Raw genomic sequence first — 27,079 nt, 5'->3', positions numbered from 1 at the left:
CTGATTATGACACCGACAATAAAGACTTTGCCTTTACCACAAAGCCAAGGGGAGATCTTTGTGAACCCGAATATACTGATGCCAAATTTCACCAGATGGAGTTAGAACGGGCAGAGAGAGAGAGAAAAGACAGAGAAGTGGTACAAGTTGAAGCTGGAGCCGTGAGAGACCGAGTGAGCGACAATCACCATCATGTCATTTATAAACTTGTATACAGCGAACATAGAGCCTACACTGTGACTGAAGCATGGACGACTAATAGAAACATAGAATCATTCACACGTCCACGTAGCTGCTACCAATAGTGTACGCGACATTTACAATAGTAATAACGGTCGACTTATAAAGTTACGTTTTGTAGAAGCTTCACTGGTGATATGACACTGAGTGATTTACTGCACACAGAGTTACAGCTGATTCTTGAGCCTGTCCTCTTGTAAACACAGCGGCACTTCTTCGTTCTTACCTGGTTTAGTTTCCACATTGAAGCCAAAGGCAAGAAGCCAAAGTTTCCTCAGCGCAAAGTCCGTGACAGGAAACAGTGAAATGTGCGTGGAGATTCAGCCAGATTTTTGTTGTTACAGCCTGGAGAATCAAGAGTTCGCACCATTTTTTAGATATATTCATATGTATCTTATACAAGCTTATATACTTATGGCTCTAGCTCTCTCGTTAGCTCTCTCGCGTGGCGGCGGTCTGCGCATGTAAACACTGCCGAACAACTGAATAAAGTGATGGATCTGTGCGCGGCTGTCACCTGGCGGCCGCGCGCAGTGGTACGTACGGAGAGAAAATAGCGCCAAGCGATTAGGAGATCTGACTTTTTTGGCGACGATGGTTTTGTGATGCAAATGTATCACTCTTTTGAACACATATTGCTTTGAGAAGAAAAACGCTTTAGTGTACAGTCCCCACACAACTTGCCGAACTACTTTCCTCAGCACCAAAACGGGCCAGTATCTCGGCTCACCGGACGCTTTCGGGGGTAAGTCTGTGTGAATGCACAACACCGATGACGGGGATGCCATACAGATTTATGTCAAAAAATCCGAACTATCCCTTTAACAGTTCTTCTGGTGAGAGTAAATTAAAAGTGCTGCAATAGTCGTGTAATGTTTTACATTTTAAATACAGTAATATTGTAATGTAACAAATTACTTTGAAATGACAGTAACAAGTCATAAATAACACATTACAGTTTTAAAGTCACTTGTCCAACAGTGTATCTTGTAAAGTTGTTGTAAACTAGAAGTCAGTTTGAAAAATAAATGCAGCCTTTCATTTACAGATCTCATCTAAATATAAAATGAACTGAACTTTGAACTAGTTCAAAATTAAAATTGTGAACTATGAACGTGAACTATTCACTTTGAACAAGTGTGAACTGAACTTTGAACTAGTTTATGAAAAGTGTGAACTTGCACAACTCTGCCGTAGGCCGACACCACAGTGAGAGACCTGTCCCCGACCCGAAGGCGCAGGGACGCGACCCTCTCGTTCACCGGGGTGAACTCCAACACACGGTGGCTGAGCTGTGGGGCAATGAGCAGGCCCACACCAGCCCGCCGCCGCTCCCCGCGGCCAACGCCAGAGAAATAGAGAGTCCAGCCCCTCTCAAGGAGTTGGGTTCCAGAGCCCAAACTGTGTGTGGAGGTGAGGCCGACTATATCTAGTCGGTAACGCTCAACCTCCCGCACAAGCTCAGGCTCCTTACCCCCCAGCGAGGTGACATTCCATGTCCCCAGAGCTAGTCTCCATGTCCGGAGATCCGGTCGTCGAGGCCCCCGCCGTCGACTGCCGCCCAGATCTCTCTGCACTGGCCCTATATGGCTCCTCCCGCGGGTGGTGGGCCCAGGTGAGGACGGTGTATATTTTTATTATTATTATTATTATTATTTTTTAGCAGACTCCATTCAATGCAATGGTAATTTATTGACGGTCCCTAACCCGCGGACTCAGCGGAGCTTTGGTGTACAGCTCCCCGCACCGTGATCGAGCAAGCGGGGCACAGGCAATGAACATCTCCGCTGTTGATGCGTAACTGAATATCTAACGTCTAACGTAAAACTAACTTCACCACGGTTGAGGACGCTCGGACATCTGTTCCGGATGCCTCCTGGGCGCCTTCCTCGGGAGGTGTTCCAGGCATGTCACACTGGAGGAGCCCTGGGCAAATGAAGTGTGGGAGTCCCTGTTTAGACTGCTGCCTGGATGGATGCGTGTGTGTAAGCAGAAGTAGTTTAATATGAAAGTTGAAAAATTTATGAATCATAAAAGTATAATAAGATTCTTATTATTGATCCATGGTATGAATGGTATTGTTCATACCATGGTATTATTGGAGGGTCTATTAAACTAGAGAACACACAATGTCTACTCCTGAACATTGAGATGAGGAACTGGAACTGGTCATGATTTCAGGACAAAGAAGACTACAGTGGAGCCCATGCACCATCACCCAGGAGGTGGATGTAGTGAACTGCTAGAAGTACCTAGTTGCACATGTGAACAAAAGGATGGACATGAGATTTTACATTCAGCTTGGGTCTATAAATGTGTGCAGAGAATTACAGGAGATCTTCCACCAGTCTGTGGTAAAGCTGGTCACATATGATTAGCTGTGATCTGAAGACTCTCCATCATGGACTCTTACCCACTCCTTCAGACAATATACAGAGGAGCTATACTTCTCCCACAGGCTCTATTGACATGTCTTTATAAAGGAGGTATGTACTATATATGGCTATTGTTTCCAATTTTACAATTTTCACTCCTGATACTAACAGATGTGATAGGAACTTTAGTTGAACTTGTGGTTTCCTCAGAGACGGAATTACGTCTCATCCACGGGATGAGCTGTGGTCCTTCGCAGGAAAGATACAGAACTTGATAACCCTATTTCATTTCAAATCACCATTTTATCTTTTTACTAGTATTTCTTCTTATCCCTCCGCTTGTAGGCTATGCATACATTTATTTGTTTAGTCTACTTTTATTTTATTGTACATTTACAAATGAAAATGCCCAATAGACATAAAATCATAGTGAACAGAGGGTCTGTGAATTACTACATATACTACATACACTACATATTATGTCATTTTGTGTTCTTTCGACCTGTACCTTTGCACTTGCCAGATGTTGTAGACAAAAGAAAAAACAAACGACATTTTCGCTGGTGCTGTGGCTCGTAATTACAAGGAGCGCAAGGGCACAAGGGGCTGGTGACTTGACAGTATCATGATCATCACTATGGCTTAACGACCTCGAGTGTCATATTTATACGTGTGTAATTTTAGGTTACAGCACATGGTAGGAGTGGCTAATTGTTTCTATAAGTGCTTAAACCATGCATGTGCCCAGTCTTTTGTTTAGCCATTAAGATGATGGATCTGGTGCTTTCCACTAGGCTAGGTAAGTTATCACCAAGAGTTGATCACGGTTTATCTGTGTTTTTCTCGGGTCATTAAAATTTTAGGTAACTTTCTTAAAATGAGTTGACGGTGACATTTTTTTGCAGTGTTGTTGCTCACATTTGGCGTCTGCGTTCATGGTGAGTCAATGCATTTTTCCAGTTTTAACAGATTTAGATACCTGCTGGTACAGGTGAGGCAATGGATATTTACGCATTGACGTCTAGGGTTTGTTAATAGCCTACATTTGTTGGAGTTTTTGTCTATTTTAGTTCTCAGTTTTAATTTCTTAGCACTTATTATTGACTTGACTTTGTCTCTTATACAACGATATACAATCTCCTTGTTGACAGCGTCTGTCTGCACATCTAAAGCAAACGGGGAAACTAAAGATTCAAATAGGTAAGTGATTAAATTAAAGACATTATTTTTAGGCTACCAATAAAAATTTTCTAGGTTCACACTAACTACAACTTTTATGTATTTATACCAGCAAAAAAATACTGCCTCACAGCAGAAACCAGACATTCAACCAAGAAAATTGTACTTGTTGTGCAGTCCATGGCCAAGGTAATACTGAAGAAAATGTCTGGATACTGTACTTAAGTGTTACTGTATAGGTATTAAAAGTGTGATTTTTAAAAGCAAATAGAAGGTGTAAATGTACTAGTTGTACTAGTTTAGACCTACCCTATGGCTCAAATGCTATCAAATCAAACTCTGTTTAAAGCACCAGAGCAGTAAATCATCACAAGTGTAATTCAAAACTCAAAGGTTTGTTAAAATATGTTACACATCGGTTACATAAACAAAGTACAATGTGCAGAAAGGAGCAAGAGCATCCAAATCTGCCACACACAGTGTTGGGAAGGTGACATTTAAAATGTTTTCCCCTACAAATTACAGATTACATACCCCAAAATGTACTTTGTAACATAATCTATTAAATTACTTATTTTCAAATTGGCTGTTGAGCCCAAGTCTCAATGAACGGGCGTTTGTTTGCTATAGAGAAGCAAAGACAAAGATGTTTTATCTGCTAAAAGACAATAAAAAGCCCAGTCTTTACTTAACCAGATTATTGATAGAGAAATTATTTTTATATGAGATCACTGCTGCCTTAAATTATGTCCACCCTACTGTTAGGTGTCATATTTTTTAGACCTGGTTTAGTCCTAGTTTAGTCCTGGTTTAGTCCTAGTTTAGACCTGATTTAGTCCTGGTTTTATTTTTTGTTTTAGTCCTGGTTTAGCCCAAAATGTGAAAACAGAAAAATACCGCCATGTAATCCATTTATTTCAACAAAGTAACTGTAATCCAATTACCACTCATGGAAACAGTAACTGTAACTGAATACAGTTACTCATAATTTGTATTCTGATTATGTAATGCCAGTACATGTAATCCGTTACTCCTCAACAGTGGCCACACATCATAAGTTATTAGTAATGCCAAGTCAGTTTTTATGTTTTTTTGTAGCCAGTCTCACTGACCTGCTCAGTGAGAAGGTGTTATCTTGCTGTGGGCTAAAAGTTTATAATCCACTCAATGAGATATGCTGCCAATCTACTGTTTTAAATAAACCTACAGCGACAGCCCAGTGTTGTGGCAGAGGTGAGTAAAAATATGGTATACTGATACTATTATGATTCAATAACAAAGCGTTAAAGGTTTACTGTAGTTTTCAGATTTCCTCAATATGCTGAATAATATGTCTTTTATTTTTTCTCAGAGGCATTTGATGAGGACAGCCAATTGTGTTGTGGGCCAAATAACAGTAAAGTTATTTTAAACAGAAAGTCTCCTGACCATAGGTGCTGTAAAACGGACCAGTATAACATTAAAACTCAATGCTGTGTTATGAAGCATTACAGTATTCAAGTAGAGTCTAGATTTAATGGTAAGTTTGGTCAGTGTACAGTGTATAATAATTAAGGTTTACCTGTTTGAGTTTTGTATGATTTTTCAACTTGGTTTTTCAGTGTCTCTTGACCAAAGGAATGCCGTAAGCAAAATGTCACAAAACCTTACTGATACAGGTATGTTGTTCTAAACTGGCAACCCACTCCATTGTTGTTACAGTGATCTGAATGACATATTTTTCACAGAACAGTTTGGGTATTTGTGTTGTGGCGCAAACAGCAGTAAGTTCATGTTACCCAAGGAGTCCGCTAAGCACCAGTGCTGTGGCCCAGACAAACAGTTCAACATTGAGACTGAATGCTGCTGTGAGAAGAATGGCACACTTCTAGTGACGCCATTGTCTGAGTGTCCAGGTAATTGTTGAGAGAGGTAGTAGAAGAGAGAGAGGATGTATTAGTTTTGTGCTTGTAGTAGCTGTGTTAATCATAGCAGTGGCAGGTGTGAGAAAAAATTATTAATTAATTAGTAGAAGTAAATGTACTGTGTCATGAAACTGCCCAGAATAGTCCTTTCCTGCTACTGAAACTCAGAGTTATAATTTTGCCATTATGAACAATTAGTGATTAATACATTTCTTTCCTCAGCATCTTGTGATGGGAGAATGCATAATGAATCAGCACAAAAGATTACATATACAGATGGCTCTGTTGAGCATTTGTGTTGCGGTGCTAACGGCAGCAAGGTTATGTTACCCAAGGAGTCCCCTAAGCACCAGTGTTGTGGACCAGAGAAACAGTTCAACATTGAGACTGAATACTGCGTTGAGAAGAATGGCACACTTCAAGTGATGCCATTGTCTCAGTGTCCAGGTAATTGTTGAGAGAGTTAGTAGAAGAGAGAGGATTGTGCTTGTAGTAGCATAATTCTAATTATAGCAGTGGTATGTGAGAAAAAAATAATTAATTACATACTTAAGTACTTAGCTCTGTTGATCATGTGTGATCTAATGGGAGCAAGAAGTTCCCCAGGAATTCCCCAATTTGTTCCCATGTATTGTGGACTGTGGCAGTATAGCAGAATCACTGAATCAGGCATGCATGTGCATTTTTCCATGTTGACCCTTGAACTCTTTAAGTAAGTGTGTTATGGTGGCATTGGCACTGTGTGACTACCACTGTTTTTGTTTTTTTAACAGCAAGGACTTCCAGAGTGCAGTGGGGGCATGAATCAAATGACTCATTCAAAATCACCATTGGCAATATTAAAATTGTATTGTGAAGTATTAATAAATAAGAAATATTCATCTATCACTGTAAATATATATGTAATAAACCATTACTGTAGTACGAAATATCACAAATCATAAACAAAATAGATAATAATGTATTCACATTTTGCTTTGCTTGGAATGTGAATTATATGTGTTGACTTTTGATCCCGTGGGAAACAGGGAAACTACCATATAATGTAATATTACATGCTCTTACATGCTGTTAGTTAACTCCAAATTCTCTAGTTCCTCTGTAATACAAGGTGTTGGCTCTTCAAAACTTGCACTATAAGCAATCAGTTGGTGCTTTTATACCCAAACATTTTGTTTTCTTTTTAGGTGAAGTTGACGATAAAGGGACTGACCCACACTACAACCAAGATGTCCACCAATCAAAGAGCAAGCAACAAAATAAAGTAGTAGATATTGATATTTAACATTATGTCTACTGTAAAAATAGTTAAGTTATAACAACTAATTGACATTTGCAAATCAGCATATACATACAAGTACACAAGGATGGTTGCATAGTCCTGAATTTTCATTATCTGTGTACTGAGTAGCTTTAATAGGTGCGCATGCGGAGCTCCACCCAGTTGCTTTTTTACAGTATCTAAGCTGGTCCAATAATTAGACCTCTGAATGTGAGCTCTCATTACATTGCATTATTGTGTGCAAATGGACATAAAGGAGAACCATTTTCTAGACGCATAGATAAGATTTCAAATGGGATGTGGGAACTATAGTTTTTAGCAGCATTTATTATTTCAGGAAAAAAAAACAGACTGTTATGATTCTAGAGCTTTGCCAGTGTTGTCTAAAGGAGGGTCTGTGAACATTTCTTTATAGCATGACCTGAAGTTTCCATTTTGTTTCTTAATTTCAGTGTCATCTAGAAAATCAGTGTTGTGGAAATCAAGTCTACAATGCTTCAACACATATTTGCTGCAGTGGATACAGGTATTAATAATTAATAATATGACTCCCTTTTGAAAGTATGTGAAAGTTTTCCATGGGTTGAGGACGTGCTGCCGGAGACAGACAGGGCTGCAGCTGTGGTGGAATGTGTCAGTGTCTGGAAAACCCTAACAGCAGACAGTGGAGGAATGTCTGGGCTCTTTGAGAATAGTTGTTCATTGAGAATAGATGTGTGATACCTTGTCCCTATTATTATTATTATTATTATTATTATTATTATTATTATTATTATTATTATTATTATTATTATTATTATGTCTTTGCCTATGGCCAAATTCTTGTCACTTGTATCTGAGGAAAATATTGTTGGGTTAAAAAGCCCAGACATAGATATGGGTGTAACAAAATATAACATCTTGTCCATGTTAGCCACCATGAACATTATTCTCATTCTTTTTAGCCACACAAAAGGGAAGAATATCCAGTGCTGTGGGACGGATGCTTATGACATTAAAAGTACTAACTTAAAATGTTGCATGGGATCACTCCAAAACGTGACATCAAAAAATGCTTTATGCTGTGGGTATAGACTGCTAAAGAAAGAGGTACACACCTGTTTTTAATTTGACATATAAATAAATTATGCATATTATATAACAATTGATCATGCCACTCATTATGTCTGACTCTTCAGGAGACATGTTGCATTAGTGAGAGTAAACAGCTGCTGTACTCTACAAAGGAAGGACTGCAGTGCTGTGGTCATCTGTACTACAATACCTCTCTATGGTCCTGCTGCTTGGGAAAACTGTCACCGCTGCAACAAAACCAAACCAGCAGAAAAAAACAAGCTCAAGGTATATTGTGTGAACAATGACACACTTCATATTATATGTTTGAATATGTATATATCTACTTTTATAGGTTCCCCACATTTGTCCATAAATAATCAAGAGAAACAAAACCTTTGCAACAAGGGTATGTATATATGTCTATATATGTATACACACATTATATACATACTGTATGTATACAGTATGTATATTTATAAATAAAAATATTTTTGGGCGCAGTCACACTTGGAAAAGTGGAGAGTGTTTCATCGTGCAGCATCATATTTAACAGTGTGATGAAGATCAATGCCAAAGAGGGACTTGTTTATGTTGAACCCCAACATGTCATGGTCTCAGAGGATCCTGGGAACTGTATTTTGCCTGAAATCAAAATTGGAAAAGTGTATTTCTTTAATAGAACTGAAGTTTTTGTCAACTTGGATAACAAGTCTGTCTATGAAGCTCTTTATTTCATTGTATCCATGTGTCAACAATAGTTATCCTGACAAACCAAACTCTGGTGACAAAGGTTGAAATGCGAAAAATATATTTTTGCAAGATAATTATATCTATGACTTGAAGTTAACAACACATTAAGCTAGCATCATGGAGTTACACTCAGTTTTGGTCTACTGTTAAGAAATGTTCTCATGCCACAAGCTAAATTCACCTGTATATTACATATATTTTGCACCTTTTTACTGTTCATATTTAGCTAATGAACCTAATGTCACATCTGATTATATTGACAAGTTTTATATATTTTATCAATAAAACTTGAAATAATTGTTGCACTTTGTCTGTCCATTTGGTTATTCTGTCTATCACTTAAATTTACACTAATATAATATTACACTAATAGTATGATTGAAGTCATCAGTGCTACACTGAATAATATCACATTTCTTATACACATACATAAAGATAAACATTTGTGACAATACTGAGAGGCAGATGTACCTGAGGGAGATTCAGAGCCATGGTGTGTTTGAGGCTCATAAAAATAAAGCAAAGATGGATTATTGAGTTGAAGATAAGGAGCAGCAGAGATGATTACTATCATTTTGAAAACCACACAGCTCTAGCACTACACTCACAGAAGAAGGTTTAGTAGCTTTGAACTTATGATTTAATGATTTAAGGGAAAACATTAAATGCGTCATAGTTAGTTAAGGGTTGCCAAAGTAGAGCTTACTGTATTAAAGATATGAAGAAAGAGTCTTGCAGGTGTCCGTCCCTCACCCCTGGCAGGGACAGTGCTCGCTTTTGCCTGCTGGGCATACTTATTGCCCTCTACATGCTAGCGGGAGCAGCCATCTTCTCTTTTTTGGAGAGACCATATGAGCTTCAAGCCCATCATCTTTGGACCAGTAGACTCAAAACCTTCAGTGAAGAGCATAACATTAGCCATGTGGAGCTAAAGTCCATTTTATATCACTATGAAGAGGCCAGGACAGCCGGAATCAGATCCCAGCAGGGAAGGGCACTATGGGACTTCCCAGGAGCTTTTTATTTTGTGGGAACAGTAGTCTCCACCATTGGTGAGTAACATAGCAGTGCTTTTAGGAAAGAAAATGTATAAATCCTTTACAAATCTAAAAAAACAAAAAAAAAAAAACGAAACAAGTAGACACATTTTACAACAGCTTAAAGGGGTTCATCTAAATCAGTATTTGCAAGATAAACAAATATGGTCAGAGTAAAATCAATTTTACATGCCCCTTAATGCGTGTCTATCTACATGTGAATTATCTCAGTAGAAACTCTAATGTAACAACTGATCAATTTCTTTTATAGAACACCACCTTTCTTACCGACTGTTGCATCAAGTTTTATAAAAACTTGGAATAAAATAAAAAATCAGATTGCATTCCTCAAAGTAGTACATTTATCCACACCCGGAAAGATTAAATCATCATCCCCCACATCCAATGTCCATGTTCCCATCCACCCATCCACTTTATCAGTTATTCTTTTTATTACTAACTCCCTAGTATCATATTGATGTTCATTTCCCCTGCCTTTATTATTATTGCTACATTTATATATATCATGACTTACATGAATATACACCTACAGTCCCATATAAAGCAAAAAAAAAAGAAAAAAGACAACCACTAAGATTCTTCCATATTTACAGATAGATAGCCCTGTTTGAACAATAGTGAATGACAAACTCTTTCTTTTCCAAAATAGGCTTTGGAGTGTCTGCCCCATCCACTGTCATAGGAAAGGTTCTACTTGTTTTTTATGGTCTTCTGGGCTGTTCCACAACAATCCTCTTCTTCAATCTCTTTTTGGAGCGAATCATCACATTTTTAAGTGTGGCTATCGTCTGGTGCTGCAGAAGGAGGTCCCAGCACAGCAGACTGCAAAACAGAAATAATGAAGATGATGAAAATAACTGGAAACCATCAATACTTCAAGTGACCTTTGTTCTACTCCTCGCTGTTTTACTGGTTGCTTGCTGTGCAGCTTCACTCTATTCTGTCATGGAAGGCTGGAGCTACCTGGAGAGCTTGTACTTTTGTTTTGTAGCTTTCAGCACAGTGGGCTTTGGAGACTTTGTGAGTGGTCAACGGGAGCACCATGAGGAGACCCGTGGGTATCAGGTGGCCAACTGTCTACTGATGCTACTGGGAGTTTGCTGCACCTACTCCTTGTTTAACACTATATCAGTCATCATCAAACAGGGACTGAACTGGCTACTGGAATGTCTAGACGTCATGTTCAACAGGGTCAAATATGTCAAATTCAGGCATTTCTTCAGGCTGTGCCAAAAAAGACTCAGCAGGCAAACACTTCATACCTCAGAGTACAGAAAACCATGGGCTTTGGGGTTTCCTAGGGATATTAGAAAGTGCTTTTGTAATGATGCAAAAGTGGAAACAGTATCTGGTAAAGATCAGGAAAACAGACAATTCTTTAGACAAGACGATGAAGAAGAGGATGTCTTAAGTATTTGCACTAAACCAACTTAGATCTATGGCGCCCTCTGCTGGTGTTCTTGCCATATGGTCATCTCTGCAAAGAGAGACGATTGTGTTAAACCTATCTTCTCTTCAGAATTTAAAACTGTATTGTTGTAAACATTGTTGTAAACACATCATGCCTAATAAAACTATTTTGACTTTTTACACTCTTTGAATAAGTGTATCAAGATGCTTTATAAGTTTTCATAGAGAAGCCAAGAGGGATTCGATCAGAGTGAATAGCAATAAAAACAAATCAAATTAAAAAAAGAAAGAAAATATTGCTTAATTGATGTTCTTTCAATGCATCGGGCTCTTTCAAGTAAAGAATGAATATCCTTTCGACAATTTTAATAGGCCAACAGTGGTCGTACTAAAAGTAAAGCTTACCCCTGGTGGTCAATGTCAGTCAAACACAATATGAAAAAGTGGGCATAGTAAGTAAAATAGGCCAATTTAATTAATGAATCTGTCTTGTAATTATAAAATTAGTTCTTAACTCTTCTTTTTATGTTCTTAAACATGACTTTTACCACACGAGATGCATTTGAAATTAATATGAATATTTAAAATTCTTTATACACATATAAGTCATGAACCGTACAAATTTGCCAGTGTTTGTATCTAAAATAGAGCCGTGAAGCAGGTCGGAAGGATACAGGCACCAAGCAGTACGCAGAACACCCACCAGTGCCCAATGCTTTTACCACCCGGCGTCACACAGATCTTTAGCTCCTCTGCGGCAATACGGCGCTATTACACACATTATTTATCACATTTTACAAAATCCAAGACAAATACTCCTGAATATAGTGTTTCTATATCTATTACAAAGTAGCGTACTTCTTCATAACGATAGAGACTCTTCTTGGAGCCTGAAAAGCCAACAGGACAATGGTGAGTATAGAAGGCTATACCAGCGTAGCCGTGAATAGCATAGCTCGTGCTGTCTTACGAGATAAGCGCAATGTTAGCATTCATACGATTGTTTTTGCTCTCCTCTAATCCTTCTATGAACCATTTAGAGCACAATGCAAGTACATTGGTCCAAAATGGAATTAACAAGGCCTATCACGAGCTACTGCTTTTGCATGTCAAAACGATGCGTTGCACAGTGATATCGTGGCGTGATGGGAGTGCGTGGAATAATTCATAAGCACCCTTTTTAATATTTTGGCAACGTTGCATTTTACTGTTTTCAATCTAAAATGACACCATCGTTATTGTGCTCCAAAAAGCTTTGATCAAGGGAGGAGCCCGTCGAGCAGCAGTATGTTTCCTGTTAATCTCTTTTGAGTCATTTGGTTGGAAGAGGTGGACATGGGCAAATGTAATTATTATTTCACCGTAGTGGCCGGGGTTAATGTGTAAAAATAAATGGACGGGTGTATGTGAGCCGGATAACGCTATCCCGGATCCCCATATGACAAAACAAATCAAACAATCAACATGTACAAGGTAGGCCTATAGTTAAGCTTACTGTATGCGCACACGGCACATATAAAGCATTTATGCTTCTCAAATAAAATATGATCACTTTGGTTATGCCCATGATGACGTCTTGCGTCACAACGTTGAGCCGCATTCTGCTTGTTGAATGATCCTCTACCTACCCTTCCTCCCGACCCTCCCTTCCCCCCGCATTGAACCAAACCATGCTCTGTGCAGCAGGCTGCCAGCACCCGCATTGCACCCTCCAAAACACTTGAACGCTAAAGGAAGACAGTCCCGTGAAGCTCTGTTTACATGAGGTTAATGTCGGACAAGTACCTATGTTTATTGTTGTTCATTCATTCATACGCTTTAAAGAGTTGTACACTAGCAGCTATCCCTGTCTGGCAACAGTTGGCAGGGCTCGCATTATAATGCAGCATCTGGCTGCTAAATACAAGAAGATTGTGGCTCTCATCCTCTGTGCTACATTGACGACCCTGTTCGCTTCTCACTAATTATAGCAGCCATGTGTATTCCTGGCTGTGAGTATTTATACCCGTCCCTCTCTACACTTTCCCTGTCTGAGGCTGCCATGTGTGGAAGGACTCTTGAACAACCTGTGTGGGACCCAACATAGTTGAAATGCTGTACAGAATCACAGATTTGTGTTTGATCAAGCATAGTCTTCTAATTTAACTGTTAATCATAAACACTATAATTTCTTTTAATTCAGGCAGATCAGCTGACTGAGGAGCAGATTGCTGGTAAGTTAATTGTGGTGCATCCACAGCAACATGTTGTTATTTATATATAATGGTTACAAAACACTTGTATGCAATAGTGCACGGCATCCATTGCCTGTGTTTGTACTGTGCAGAGTTCAAGGAGGCCTTTTCACTCTTCGACAAAGATGGTGATGGCACTATTACCACAAAAGAGTTGGGGACAGTCATGCGCTCTCTTGGACAGAACCCCACTGAAGCTGAGCTGCAAGACATGATCAATGAGGTGGATGCTGATGGTGAGCAGCAAATCTCACTTCATTATGCTCTAAGAGGCAGATGGTGGAAATGCTGTGTTTTGAAGCATTCTGATACGTTACACTTTCACTAAATACACATCTGTATTGTTTCAATCATGTTTAAATAGTCCTCTAATCACATCTCTCGTACATCAGGAAGCATCTCCACAAAGTAAAATTTGTTGGTATATGATACATATGTTGTGAGAAAGGAAGACAGAGAAATGTTCTATATCTACTTATTTCATTTAATAAGACCATCGCAGGCTTTGGCATAAGTTATGTAAACATTATTGTTAATATGTAAGCTTCTTTCATCTCATCATGTTCTGTGATTAGGTAACGGGACTATTGATTTCCCTGAGTTTCTGACCATGATGGCAAGGAAGATGAAAGACACAGACAGTGAGGAGGAAATCAGAGAAGCTTTCCGAGTTTTTGACAAGGTGCCATCTTAAATAAAATAATCCTTTTTTGCTGACTTTGTTAGTTTTCACATATTAAATATCTGTAACTACTACCCTGTTTTAAAGGATGGAAATGGTTACATCAGTGCTGCAGAGTTACGGCATGTCATGACCAACCTTGGAGAGAAGCTGACTGACGAAGAGGTGGATGAAATGATCCGTGAGGCTGACATCGATGGGGATGGTCAGGTCAATTATGAAGGTACAAGTTTTGATTTGGCAACCATTAGCATACATGCCAATGCCTCTATTAAACTATTTCTTTGCTCCTATACTGTAGGAGCCATTCGTGGGTTTTCTATTGGTTTCCTCATGTAACTAATGTACACGCGCTTTAACTCTGTGCACTACACTGCGGTGTCTGGGGGTGGCACGGTGGGTGTGGTGTGGCCTATATATGAGCGCGCTCACCTGTTGAGTGTAAGGCCTTGGATCATGGTGGCGGGGTGAGCACGGGGAGCAACTTTCTGTTGACCGTATTTTAACAGGAAAGATTTGCACATAGAAGGAATCTGTGCATGGCTACGCACGGAAGCAGCTTTAAAGTAAGTGCTCTAACGCGTATGCCTACCATTACGAACAAGTACCGTGTATATGTGCATTTGTTCCGAGTTACGCGTCTACAGTGTTTTACCCCGTGTCTTAGCCCGCCGCGGCGTGTGGGATAAGCATTGGGCTACATACGCCGCAATATTTTGTCAACAGAAAGGTTGTTGAAGCGTGGATTTCATCGTATTGTCGTGCAACTATCTGGATGTTTTGGATCGCTTTCGGAGTTGTGAACGATAGACGTGAACGCGCATGAATTTCTCGTGAGCCCATTCATTCACAAATTTGCTGTGCTACACAACGTCACAGCCACTTTGATTAAAGGTACTGCATGTTGTTGTAAATATTTTGGATTGAATGTTAATCATATTCCCCGGCTAGGCTTTAGTGGTGCTTTCACATAAGGTGAAGCACTTTCACGTTGTTCTGGGACCCGCTTAGGGCTTCGCTTGTGCGTCAAGCGGGTGAAGCATTGCGCTTGGGAGTGCCGGTAGTTCTGGTTCTGAGACTGTTTGTCTGGTTCCAGTCTATCGGTATATCCGAGGTACAACAACCCACCGCTAGTACGTGCAGAAGACTAGGGTTGAGTTAGCTTAGCTCCGGTGGATAGTTAGGGGGAATAATTTCTTTCAGGAACTTGTACCGTTTTAATAAAATTTATAAAATTATAATAAAAAAATAAAATAAATGGAAATAAGACAATAAAATTAAAGCGCTGTGTTGTGTGTAAGTGCAGACTTTTGTGATTATTGTGATTTTGTGAATGAAAATGGAGACTGATTCCAGGTCAAATGTTGGAAATGAAACAATCAAAACTCACTCCCAAAGCCTTGGAACATAAAGTGGAAAAGCTTCAAGATGAAAGAAAAGCAAAAGTGAAAAGGATTAAAAGTTCAATAAGAGACATTACAGAGTTGAAGAAAAATCCTGCAAATGTTGAAAAGGTAAGATTATGTCTTGAGATTGTGTCCAGTTTGTACAGTGAGGCCTGTCGGCTGCACGATCTAGTTGTTCCCATGCTCCCTCCTGATGAACAAAAGAAGCAAAACCAATGGTTTGATAGTGTGGAGGAGCATAAAAGTACCTTTGTGGAGGAGACAAATAAATGGATCCTGGAGGTGCCAGCTATTTCGGATGTCACACATAGACTGGAAGAGGGCGCCATTGAACCATCTTGTGCTCCATCTGTAGATCCTCCTCTGTCCAGTGGCAGTGGTGTAGGTGCACGAAGGGATTTGCAAAATGCGGCTGAGGAAATCGGGCCGAGTGACAGTGTCTCTAATGCATCCAATCAATCAAAGAAGCGCAGCACACTGGTGAGTAAGTCCAATATGTCCTCCACGTCCTCTGCCAGACTGAAGGCTGAGGCTGAGACTGCCGCTCTTATGGCTCGGCAGAGGCTTCTGAGGGAGAAGCATGCTCTGGAGGAGCAGCAGGAGCAGCTGCGCAGGAAAATGGAGGAGCAGCAGGAGCTGTTGCGGAGGAAGAAAGAGGAGCTTGATCTGGACATGGAGCTGGCTGCCTCTATGGCCAGAATAAGTGTATTTAAGGCCTCAGAAGGATCTCACATTTCTGTTACATCGGATGGGATGAATTCCTATTTGAAGAGAACCAAGACTGTTCAGTTAAATGTAGATGCTGCTACATTTGTGCCTGCATTTACCACCCAGTCATCACAGACGGAGCCCGCGGGGTGCTCTGCTTTCAGGTTCTGCTGCTACAAAGCCTAAGGTGAGTTACCAGGTTGAGCTCCAAACTGCTGTTAGTGGGGCCGGTCTGTCAGTGCTACCCAGCAGTGAAGTATATCGAGATGTTCCATTCACCCAGCTTGATCCACCCACACTTACAACAGAGAACACATCTGATCAGCGTTTACTTACGGTTCTAGAGAAAGAAAATGAGATCACATCCTTGTTGGTTGAACAACAGTCGCTCTTTCTCTTGCCCAAGAGGGACTTGCATACCTTCGACGGAGATCCTTTACAATATCAGACCTTCATTAGCGCTTTTGAGCATAATATCGAAGCCAAAACTCAAAACCACAAAGACCGTCTATATTATCTTGAACAGTATACTCGAGGTCAGCCCAGGGATTTGGTCTGAAGCTATCAACACCTGCCTCCTGCTTGTGGCTACATCCAAGCTAAGAGTCTGCTTCAAGAACATTTTGGTGACCCTTTCAAAGTTGCATTGGCATACATGGGAAGGGTGCTTGCCTGGCCTGTGGTGAAAGGTGAGGACGTAAAGGCGCTTCAGGCCTTCAGTTTCTTGCTCAATGAGTGCTGCAATTCAATGGGAGAGTGTATGGGTGACCTGAATGTTCCTACTAACATGCAAACAATTATCAAGAAGTTACCGTATAAGCTCAGGGACCGTTGGAGAAATGTGGCCTGTGATATTCAGGAAAAGTTTTGTCGTAGAGCCACATTCAATGATATTGTAAATTTTGTCGAGAGACAAGTGAAGATCGCAAGTGACCCTCTGTTTGGGGACATACAGGACTCCCCAGGGACAGTAAAAGGGGACTTCAAACCTGTGACTCCTCGGACCAGTCTAAAACCCAAAGGTAGTAGTTTTGCCACTACAGTAATGCCGACAGAAAGAGATGACTCTCTGAATAAAGGAGAGAACCTACCTGTAAAAATTTGCTTATTTTGTGGAGCTGGTCATGCTTTGGATGTTTGCCTTCTGTTGGATAAGAAGACTCAAGATGAAAAGATGTCTCTTGTGAAGGAAAACAAATTGTGCTTTGGTTGTTTGTGCATTGGGCACAGAAGTCGAGATTGCAGGAAGCGTCTGACATGTAGAGTGTGCAATTGTAACCACCCCACATTGTTGCATGTTCAGTCCAGATCTAGACAAGGTAGTTTGTCACAGGCAAGTAGCTGTTCAGAGGAGGCCAGAGAAGGCGCTGTGGTGTCTGTTCAATCTAGTGGGTTAACTGGGGCTGGAAAACAGGACTGTACCTTGTCAATCCTGCCTGTACAGGTGAAGTCCAAAAGAGGGCATGAGACTTTGCTGACATATGCGTTTTTAGATCCAGGGAGCACTGCTTCATTTTGCACGGAGCGGCTCATGAACAGACTCAACCTCAGTGGGAAGAAGTTGGGAATTCTCCTCCGGACAATGGGACAGGAGAAGGTGGTAGACAGTTACACGCTAACCGACCTGGAAGTAGCTGGACTTGGCTCTGACCGTTTTTGTGACTTGCCAGAAATCTTCACTCAACAGAGCATGCCTGTTCACAGGGGAAACATTCCATATACGAAGGACCTTTGACGATGGCCACACTTAAATCACATAAACATCCCGGAGATCAAGGCAGAAGTGGATCTTCTGATTGGGACCAATGTACCTCAGGCACTGGAGCCGTGGGAGGTTGTGCGAGCAGAGGGTGGAGGTCCTTATGCCATTAAAACCATCCTTGGTTAGACCGTGAATGGCCCGCTAAGAGGAGTATGTCATGCCAGTGGGGAGGATCTCGGTGGCAAAGTTGGATGAACTTTGGGAAAAACAGCTAAAGGTTGACTTCCCTGAAACAAAACAGGAAGAACAACTTGGCCTATCTAAAGAAGATGAACAAATTTATGGAGTCTGTCTCTGAGTCAGTCAGGTTGGTGAATGGCCATTATTGCATTGCTTTGCCCATGAGAGAAAAAGCCCTCAACATGCTGAACAATAAAACCGTTGCAGAACAGTGTGCGCAGAGTCTTGAAAAATGTTTGACCAAAGATTTGTCTCTTTGTCGTGATTATGTTACATTCATGTCAGGGATGCTTGCCAATGGTTACGCTGAGCGAGTTCCATCTGACCAGTTGGCTCGTCATGATATGAGGGTGTGGTACATACCTCACCATGGTGTGTACTACCCTCAAAACAAAAAGCTGCGGGTAGTCTTTGACTGCGGAGCCACTTTTCAAGGCACCTGTTTGAACTCCCAACTGCTTCAGCGTCCTGACCTTACTAGTCTGTTGGTTAATGTTCTCACCAGATTTCATAAGGAACCTGTTGTGCTTATGGCTGATGTTGAGGCCATGTTTCACCAGGTCCGGGTACCAGCTGAAGACTGTGATTTGTTGAGATTCCTGTGGTGGCCTGACAGAGACTGCAGTCAGGAGCTCGCGGAGTACCGAATGGTAGCACATGTGTTTGGTGCTACGTCCTCTCCTAGCTGTGCCTCTTTTGCTCTTCGGAGGTGTGCTGAGGATAATCATGACCATTTCAGTCCTGCGGCTGTCAATACTCTGTTGCACCATTTTTATGTTGATGATTGCTTGGTGTCTGTTGCCTCTGAAGCGGAAGCAATGTCTTTATGTCAAGAACTTGGAGCTTTGTGTGCCAAAGGTGGGTTTAAGCTTACGAAATGGGTCAGTAATCGGCACTCAGTTCTTTCTGCTGAAAAGAGAGCCAAAGAAGTAAAAGATCTAGATTTAGACAGTGATGTCTTGCCTATAGAGTGAGCTTTGGGCGTGCAGTGGTGCGTGGAGTCTGACTTGTTTAAGTTCAAGATCACACTCAAAAATCATCCGCTGACGAGAAGAGGAATCCTGTCAGTCATCCGTTCAGTTTACAATCCTCTGCCTCCTTCAGTGGCTAGAGATTGGTTGGCCTGGCTGGAAGATATGCATCTCCTTGAACACTGGGAGGTCAGTAGATGCTTGAAACCTATGAACTTTGGTGATCTTGCTTCTGCGCAGCTGCACCACTTTGCGGATGCAAGTGAGGAGGGTTTTGGAACCGTGACCTATCTGTTACTCTGTGACATCAGTGGCAGAGCTTACTGCACATTTGTGATGGGCAAGGCACATGTGGCTCCACTCAAACCTGTTACCATCCCTCGTATGGAGTTGACAGCTGCGGTGGTGGCCAGCAGGATGGACAAGCTGTGGAAAAGGGAACTGAAGGTCCAGGTGGCAAACATTAAAAGTAAAGTGTCTCAGGACTAGCTGTCAGCGGAAGAGCAGTGACCACTATGGACTCTATTTCTTTTTGTGGTTTAGTATGGTTTCTCTTCTGTCTCCTACAAGTAGTTGGTGGTGGTTAATTATTACTAGTTAATAATTAGGGGCCGGTATGTAGGAGCCATTCGTGGGTTTGCTATTGGTTTCCTCACTAATGTGCACGCGCTTTAACTCTGTGCACTACACTGCGGTGTCTGGGGGTGGCACGGTGGGTGTGGTGTGGCCTATATATGAGCGCGCTCACCTGTTGAGTGTAAGGCCTTGGATCATGGTGGCGGGGTGAGCACGGGGAGCAACTTTCTGTTGACCGTATTTTAACAGGAAAGATTTGCGCATAGAAGGAATCGGTGCATGGCTACGGACGGCAGCAGCTTTAAAGTAAGTGCTCTAACGCGTATGCCTACCATTACGAACAAGTACCGTGTATATGTGCATTTGTTCCGAGTTACGCTTCCACAGTGTTTTACCCCGTGTCTTAGCCCGCCGCGGCGTGTGGGATAAGCATTGGGCTACATACGCCGCAATATATACTATTTACCAGAAGTGGCAGGGCTAGGGGGTAGGTGAAAACAAACTTTCTGAACACTTGAGCCTCAAATGCAAGAATTATTTGAACATGCATGAAAAAATTGTGAAAACTGATGGATGACCAAAATAAAGTAGTTAAAAATCTATTTGGCTGAGGAGTGGAGGAGACCAAGTTTCAAGAATCAGAATTGTTTAATTGAACAATGCAGTGAATTTTGCCATAATGATCAGAACCAGTGTCATGACATCAAGGTATGAAACCAAAACCTAAAGTATCAAAGTTTTTTATTATTCATTTGAAGGGATTAAATGTGGAGTATCAGCAAATGTCAAGATTGGTATAATAATATATTTTAAAAATCTTCTAGACTTTACCCTATTCAACTGTGATGCCTTGTCTTCTGTTGGCTGAACTTTTGTGTGTACACTGACTGCAAGTGTGGTGCGGTTCGGGTCCCACAAGACTTAAAGGTCATTATAACCATTGCGCCCTGCCACACTGACTTCTGCTCTGACCTCTGTGTCCTGCCACACTGACCTTGGGGTTTGATTGCGGGTGAGACTCAGGTCTGAGGGAAGAATACACAAGAAATAGCAGTCTGGAGCGGCTTACAGGTCATTACACGTGAATTACACGTGTGTACCCCTTGAAACTTGCTTTGGTGAAATATGCACCAAAGTTGTCATAGTTGGTCTAACAGGCAATATGGCAGTAACACTCTCAAAGTACGCACTTGCAGTCAGTGTAAATCTGGCGTAAGCATTTTGTGTTGGATTTTAATAAATACTTTGTTCTTTTCCAGAGTTTGTCCAAATGATGACCGCCAAGTGAGAAGAGCATTGGCATTTCTCTCCATGTTGCTTGTCCTCTCGAGATTGTCTTTTAAATCAAAAAGGACCCCTAACATTTACAAGTTTAGTAATGTGCAATTTATCTTTTACAGCTAATTTTAAGGTCTCTGTTTAGCAAACAACAGAATAGGGAAACAAATGGACCAAGTTTTAAGAGGGTTGAAGCCCTGTACTTCAGACCAAGATTCTCCTGAATTATTTAGAGGAAATAGCAACTGAAAAGACAGAGAAAGTCCCAGGCCACAGTTCCTACAGAACAGCTGGTCATCCACCTCTTTGCAATATCAATACAGAATATAGACTTTGTTGCACCAGTGGCAGTAGTGATTATTCTCATCCTAAATTGGGTTCTTGTACTCTTCTTGCATGCACCCTTTCTGTGGCGGTCTCTTGTCACGAGGTGGTTCGGAGCCCGTCAGAACTAGTGGTCAGATTGTGTACACTCTGCAGGTATATACATTACTATATAGCTATATCTGTAAAATACATCTAACTATTGAGTGTTGCAAGAGCAAATATGTTTTAGGGTGTTTGTGGGTGCTCAGTTGAAAGTGAGCACTGTTTGGACAGACCCATATCTGCACAGTGCTGTCTGTCATTCCCTCTGTGGGATGTTTTCTGGCTTCTTGTTGAGCGTTGGGTTTTGGATGTTGCAGCACTAATTGGAGGCAGTTATGTGAATTGTGTCAGGGTGTTTGTTGTGGAAACAAACCAGGACTGCAGTTAATACTTTTGTTCTGCAAACAGATATCCTAATAATATAATATTGATGTACTGCTTTATAACTGTGTTCTAAATATATTATCTATTCATGACAAACTTTGGTCACAATATATATCTTGATATATTAGTGTATTGTAAAGTTTGCCTGTTGTAGTAAAATAATACCTGTGATCAGTTTTTCTTTTGTTTTGAAATGTGCCATAATCCTCAGAAATGTCTCAATATTCTGCAGGAACTGTAGTTAATTTAAATATTATAAATAAAATCCAGTAAAATATTAATTTGCACTACGAGCTAAATGGATATTAAAATGGTTTTGTCCTAAAATACTTTATTGTTGCTGTTGAGGTAACTCTTCATATTTTTATTTTTTGTGTCCAAGTTTTTTGTCAAGTGACTTTGTCTGCTTGCTGTTTATTTCTCATGAGAGCACATACTGTTTAATCTGTTCTACTGTCCAGGGGTGATCTTTGGGCTATGCAGTAGAAATGGGGTTGCAGTGAAGTTCAGCATTACAGATATTGGCCATTATATTGTAAACCAAATGTTGGCTAGTAGGGTCACCGTATGGGAGGCTTTTCAGTCTTCAAAATTTGAAAGTAAGTTATTAAGGACTGTTAAGGCAGTCTGTATTTTTTCCATATGCACCAATAAATTGACCGAGCTTTACTTCACCTACGTATATTTCTCCATCATGCTTAACCAAAAGTGCATGTCTTCAGTACTCTGTTACAAGTGTTGCTTTGAAATGAATGAAAATAAATTAAAGTGTGCTGAAAATTTATTTGAAAATTTATTAAATTTAACTGTATTATGTGGAGAGTGACAAAGAGACTCTTTGAGTCAAGAACAGATCAAGAACTGGGTAATGTTGTGGGGAACAGAAGGATAGCATTTACGTTAAATGTGAATCTAAGAGAACATCAATTAATGCATGTTTAGTCCAAAAATAAGTTGCACAGCTATTATGTACAATAGGTAATTATTGGTATGTACAGTTTAAAGACAGTAAATAGCAATTTAAAGTAATATTTAGTATCTCGAAAGCTGCAGATGCATGTGTGTAGTGATAGAAACAGTCAATGAAGCTGCGCGTCCAGAAGGGGGCAGTGAAACTGGTACAGTTTATGGCCTTAACATATAATGGTCATCAGAGCTCCGCCAGGTGGTGTTCCAGTTTCTCCAAAGTCCTCACACCCTCCGCGCTCGACTCCTGCGTTTGACTCTTTTACCAGGGACGCACAGGTGGATCCTTGGCCACCTCAGAACGCTGCAATCAAAAAACTCATTACACAATACAAAAGTAAAAAAAAAAAACTGCTATTTTAGCAACATTGCTGCAAATAACACAGTACCAGATCGAATTCATTAAATCAGGACAATTGCAGCAAAATCTCTTAAAGCTTTCTCTAGGCTAATCAGCCTAAATAACCCGATAACAGATGATTCACTCAGCCTTCATTATTCACACGTTTTACGTAGCATGGGGACATCGCTTTTCTTGGCTCTACTTCAGAGGAGTCGACTCCAGAGAAGTGCTACAAAGTGGTCTCTGGAGGAAGGATCCTGGGAATTGAGAAACACCCAATATGAGAACAGCCCAGGACGGAGCTGGGTTTCAGTAAGACTAAGGGTGTTTCCCAATTGCCAGGATCCTCAACTTTTGAACCACTTAGGAGGGATCCTCCTAATCAGAGCTCCGTCACGTCCTCTCCTCTATTTGGGTCATTTACCAAGAATGCACATGTGGATCATTGGCCACCTCAAAGACATTACACAATAATGTTTTGATTGAGCATTTATTTTGTCAAATTATCTAAATTAATTAATCATTGCATTTATATAGCACTTCTCAAGACAGCCAAAGCGCTTTACAGTTCATTGTTCATTCACTCCACAGTGGTGGTAAGTTACTATTGTAGCCACAGCTGCCCTGAGAGAGACTGACAGAAGTGTGGCTGCCAATCTGCGCCATTGGCCCCTCCAACCACCACCAACACTCATGCGCACACCACTTTCTTAGTAGGCAATAAAGTGTCTTGCCTAAGGACACAATGACAGTTTTAGCCACTGGCGCCCCACTAGTACCTGTTATTCCCAGCGGTCTCTCGTCCAAGCACTATTTGCTGAAACATACTGTATTGCAACAAAATCTGCAGTTGCACAATGGTAATTTTGCCTGTTTCCCATCTGTATTAAATAATATTGGGGTATAAACTGTAGCAATGTCATCTAAAACTCAGCAATAAAATCTCTTCTTTATACAGTCACTTTATACAGGACACCACTTTTTTTTTTTTTTTTTTTTGCCAACATAAGGTAAGCTTTCCTCTTTTAAACACTAGAGGGAGCCATGTCACCTGAGCTGTGAATGTGATAGTACCGTCATACATATGGCAGCCTATTTTTATTTTGACAGAGCACCTAAAGGTATGGCTTAACAAAAATATTTAGGTGGCCTATATGGATAAAACTTTGAACAGTATCTTCACACTTAAGTCCCAGATACAAGTGTTGAGTTTTGGATCTGAGCGTGACATTCTGTTGCCTCCCAGTCTTCTTACTTTGCATCAGGACACACCTTCATGTGCATTGCCCTCATTTGAATACACAGCAACACACATCTCTTATACAAGACCTAGAGTTTCCCATTTTGTTGCCTTCATAGTCAAACAAACTATGTACACAACAAATAACTGGCACATTAAAACTTTTTCTTTACTTAGGCCTGCTAAATTCATAAAAAAATTGCAGCAAGGTCTCAGCTTATATATAGAGTCTCTGGCAGTAAACAGAAAACCCTTTTAAGTGGAAGCCTAGTAAAACAGACTCCATAACATAAGTTCTAATTTGGGTTATGATGGCACTAAGCACAAAAGCTGCTATTCAAGGATAATATAAATTTATTTAATATTAGATTACAGAAAAGTCCACCACACAAATGACACTTCTGGATCAGTACTAGAAATTGATAAAGATGTGCAGGTAGATTTAGAAAGGGAAAATCCCTCCTTCTGCTTTCAGTGGTTGTGTTGAACATTATTGTTAAATCAATACATCAGTAAGGAGCTTTGGATGTTAAAATCACAATTAATTTTTACTAGTTTATACAATGGTGTTCATTTTGTTACAAGGACCATTTGTGTGTTTTAAAAAGTACTGTACTTCATTTGTTCACTAGACACTACATTGGTGGAAGACAAAAAAAATTCAAATTAATTTCTGTGGACAATTTAGAACAAACAGCCTAATCCAAAACAGGCCACTCTCATTATGTCTATTATAGGAGTGTGTGCAGTCTCCATAGAACTGGGAAAGCCCTTTCTCTCACTGTGTACACTGGACCAGAACAATGAATGTGGGCAGATGCCACTAGAAGTTTGTCTTTGACATGAGCCAATGGTTAAGTCTTATCTGCTATGGGTGAGCTGCTTGTTTAACTGTGAAATACTTAAACACCAAAAATTACGACTTATTTTTATGGGAGCTGATTCATGGACTGAGTAGAGCCATAAGATTTATATGGAGATTAGTTTGATGGAATACAGATTTATTGGCTCTTGTTCCTGCCAGCATACTGTGTCCTAATACACTATTACTGAACTACATATTCTTAAGTAAAAGCTTATTTTATGGTATAGGTTACTCACAAGCAATAGTGGTCATCCACCAGGAAATTTTTGACCTCCAAACAATTCAGGCACTACAAAATAAATAAATAAGGGGCATGCCATTATACATTACATTTTACACAATGTAATGATAAAGTAACGCTCTGCTTGTTAGCTTTTACTAGTGACTACTACAGTTTCATCACAATACACCGGTCTGTTCAACGATCAGTGAGCAATTGATCCGTGAAGCTTGACAATGTTCAACAAACAGCAAACCAAAATGAAATATTCATGAGTACTCTCTGTACGCATTTATCTGAAATGCAGATGTAATAATTAAGAATTAGCCTATTGTGTAACATTGAAGAGCTTACACTACAGATACAATAGCATAATAATAAACCATAAAACATGTGCTGCAATAAATAGCACAATAAAACACTTAGGATTGGATCTATAGTGAGTTAAAGATGTTAATTATTCACCTCCCCCAAGCTGTTATGGTACTACAAATAAATAAATACATACATACATACAGTACATACAGTACAAACAGTACATAACATACATACATACATACATACATAGATACATAGATTTACACAAAAATATTTTTATCTGTAATTGTTGATGCAATCTGTGTTGTTTCTTAAACCGCTGACATTGCATTTCTTTTAACATGAAAGTGTTCCTTTCTAATGCAATAATATTTTCTGTTGAGAATAAGTGTTCTTAGAACATTTAAAGGTTATTTTTCCTTAACAATCCGTCTAGCTTATTACTCACACAAGTCACGCTCAGCTTTTTGTCTTCAATTCTTGTCTGCTTTTGATCAAAAACCTGAGAATCGTCCAAACAAAGGAAATACAGTGGGAGTATGTGAAACTCTCTGGTCATATATGGTTTAGAGGTGTTATCTCTTCCCAAAAATTCAGTCAAGTTCAGAAATCTATCTTACTGTTCACACCAGAAAAATGCAGTGGTGTTGTTTTGAAACCAGTCTTCTTTAAGTAAATGTATTTAAGATCATAAACCTGAGCTGTGTCCTCAGATACGAAGTACATGATCATAACAATTCTAATGCAGATTTATTCCTAAACATTGCATATGATGGCCACATTGTTTAGGTTATAGTGAATGTGGTGTTTTGTTTTTTAAGATGATTATCAGAAAGAATAATGAGCCTCACATAAGTCTATCATTTGGTTGCCAGTTCCAATCCTGAAATCCAGTTTTAGGTTTAAATCTAATAGGACTCTCTCTGATCCAAAACTTCACTACATATTACATAAGGCCCAACCCCTGTAGCCAATCATTAATCAGCTCAAGGAGTGAATTCTGGATGTTTCACATGAAACGTATGGCTTTCCTTAGATTCAAGCAGGTGAACAAGATGTCGACCTCTGTTTTATTCTATATCAACTAGATTTCATGTAACATTAAGGAGTTTTTGACTTTTCAACAGTGTGGTTTTGAAAATAAAAAGAGGAAGAAACTTTGCTGACATGCTCTCTTTATTTATGTCACTAAGTTCAACAGGATAGAAGAGTAAGCTACTACCCTATTGCAGAATGATGAAACATAGGTTAATGAAGGCTTCAAACTGTAAAAACATATGCCTTTGGACTTATTTTAGCCAAATTTGTTTATATAAAAATAAA

General features: G+C 40.1%; 3 protein-coding genes across 7 annotated transcripts in view; all 3 read left to right on the top strand.

Moving 5' to 3' along the window:
* Window positions 1–3,280: 3,280 nt before the first annotated feature.
* si:ch211-195m9.3 (uncharacterized) lies at window positions 3,281–9,029 on the top strand. Its single transcript, XM_020918077.2, has 15 exons — window positions 3,281–3,414; window positions 3,521–3,553; window positions 3,767–3,815; window positions 3,907–3,983; window positions 4,893–5,027; window positions 5,146–5,313; window positions 5,396–5,452; window positions 5,522–5,689; window positions 5,921–6,145; window positions 6,886–6,962; window positions 7,433–7,506; window positions 7,925–8,069; window positions 8,159–8,321; window positions 8,389–8,442; window positions 8,538–9,029. Exons 1-15 carry the CDS (start codon window positions 3,354–3,356, stop codon window positions 8,792–8,794), a joined length of 1,743 nt encoding a protein of 580 aa, XP_020773736.2. The 5' UTR covers window positions 3,281–3,353; the 3' UTR covers window positions 8,795–9,029.
* A 475-nt stretch (window positions 9,030–9,504) lies between these two features.
* Window positions 9,505–11,278, top strand: si:ch211-261a10.5 (potassium channel subfamily K member 13). The gene is made up of 2 exons (XM_020918028.2): window positions 9,505–9,838; window positions 10,494–11,278. Exons 1-2 carry the CDS (start codon window positions 9,505–9,507, stop codon window positions 11,276–11,278), a joined length of 1,119 nt encoding a protein of 372 aa, XP_020773687.2.
* Window positions 11,279–11,969: 691 nt separating this feature from the next.
* Window positions 11,970–27,079, top strand: part of calm3a (calmodulin 3a (phosphorylase kinase, delta)) — a 28,592-nt gene continuing 13,482 nt past the window's right edge. For 2 of the 5 annotated variants that reach the window (XR_002318597.2, XR_008631446.1), the window contains exons 1-2: window positions 14,401–20,079; window positions 21,033–22,584. Coding sequence is in view for 2 of the 5 variants with exons in the window: in XM_020918040.2 (XP_020773699.1) it covers window positions 12,164–12,166; window positions 13,437–13,467; window positions 13,581–13,724; window positions 14,064–14,170; window positions 14,258–14,393; window positions 21,033–21,061 (450 nt within the window). In the remaining 3 variants the exon portion in view is untranslated. The other 3 variants (XR_008631447.1, XM_020918040.2, XM_055147694.1) reach the window with 3 other exon arrangements.

Source organism: Boleophthalmus pectinirostris, unplaced genomic scaffold, assembly GCF_026225935.1.
Source record: "Boleophthalmus pectinirostris isolate CB_2022bp ecotype Guang Dong unplaced genomic scaffold, ASM2622593v1 HiC_scaffold_9, whole genome shotgun sequence".
NCBI lineage: Eukaryota > Metazoa > Chordata > Actinopteri > Gobiiformes > Gobiidae > Boleophthalmus > Boleophthalmus pectinirostris.
The sequence above is the reverse complement of the archived record's forward strand: the minus strand, read 5'-3'. Positions and strand labels throughout refer to the sequence as shown.

Bases quoted from the DNA above. Each gene is read 5' to 3' on its own strand.
- si:ch211-195m9.3 (XM_020918077.2), top strand. From the start codon at position 3,354: ATGTGCCCAGTCTTTTGTTTAGCCATTAAGATGATGGATCTGGTGCTT. The intron at 5,453-5,521 runs GTATGTTGTTCT...TATTTTTCACAG, and splicing joins ACAAAACCTTACTGATACAG to AACAGTTTGGGTATTTGTGT. The intron at 8,070-8,158 runs GTACACACCTGT...CTGACTCTTCAG, and splicing joins ATAGACTGCTAAAGAAAGAG to GAGACATGTTGCATTAGTGA.
- si:ch211-261a10.5 (XM_020918028.2), top strand. From the start codon at position 9,505: ATGAAGAAAGAGTCTTGCAGGTGTCCGTCCCTCACCCCTGGCAGGGAC. The intron at 9,839-10,493 runs GTGAGTAACATA...TTTCCAAAATAG, and splicing joins AACAGTAGTCTCCACCATTG to GCTTTGGAGTGTCTGCCCCA.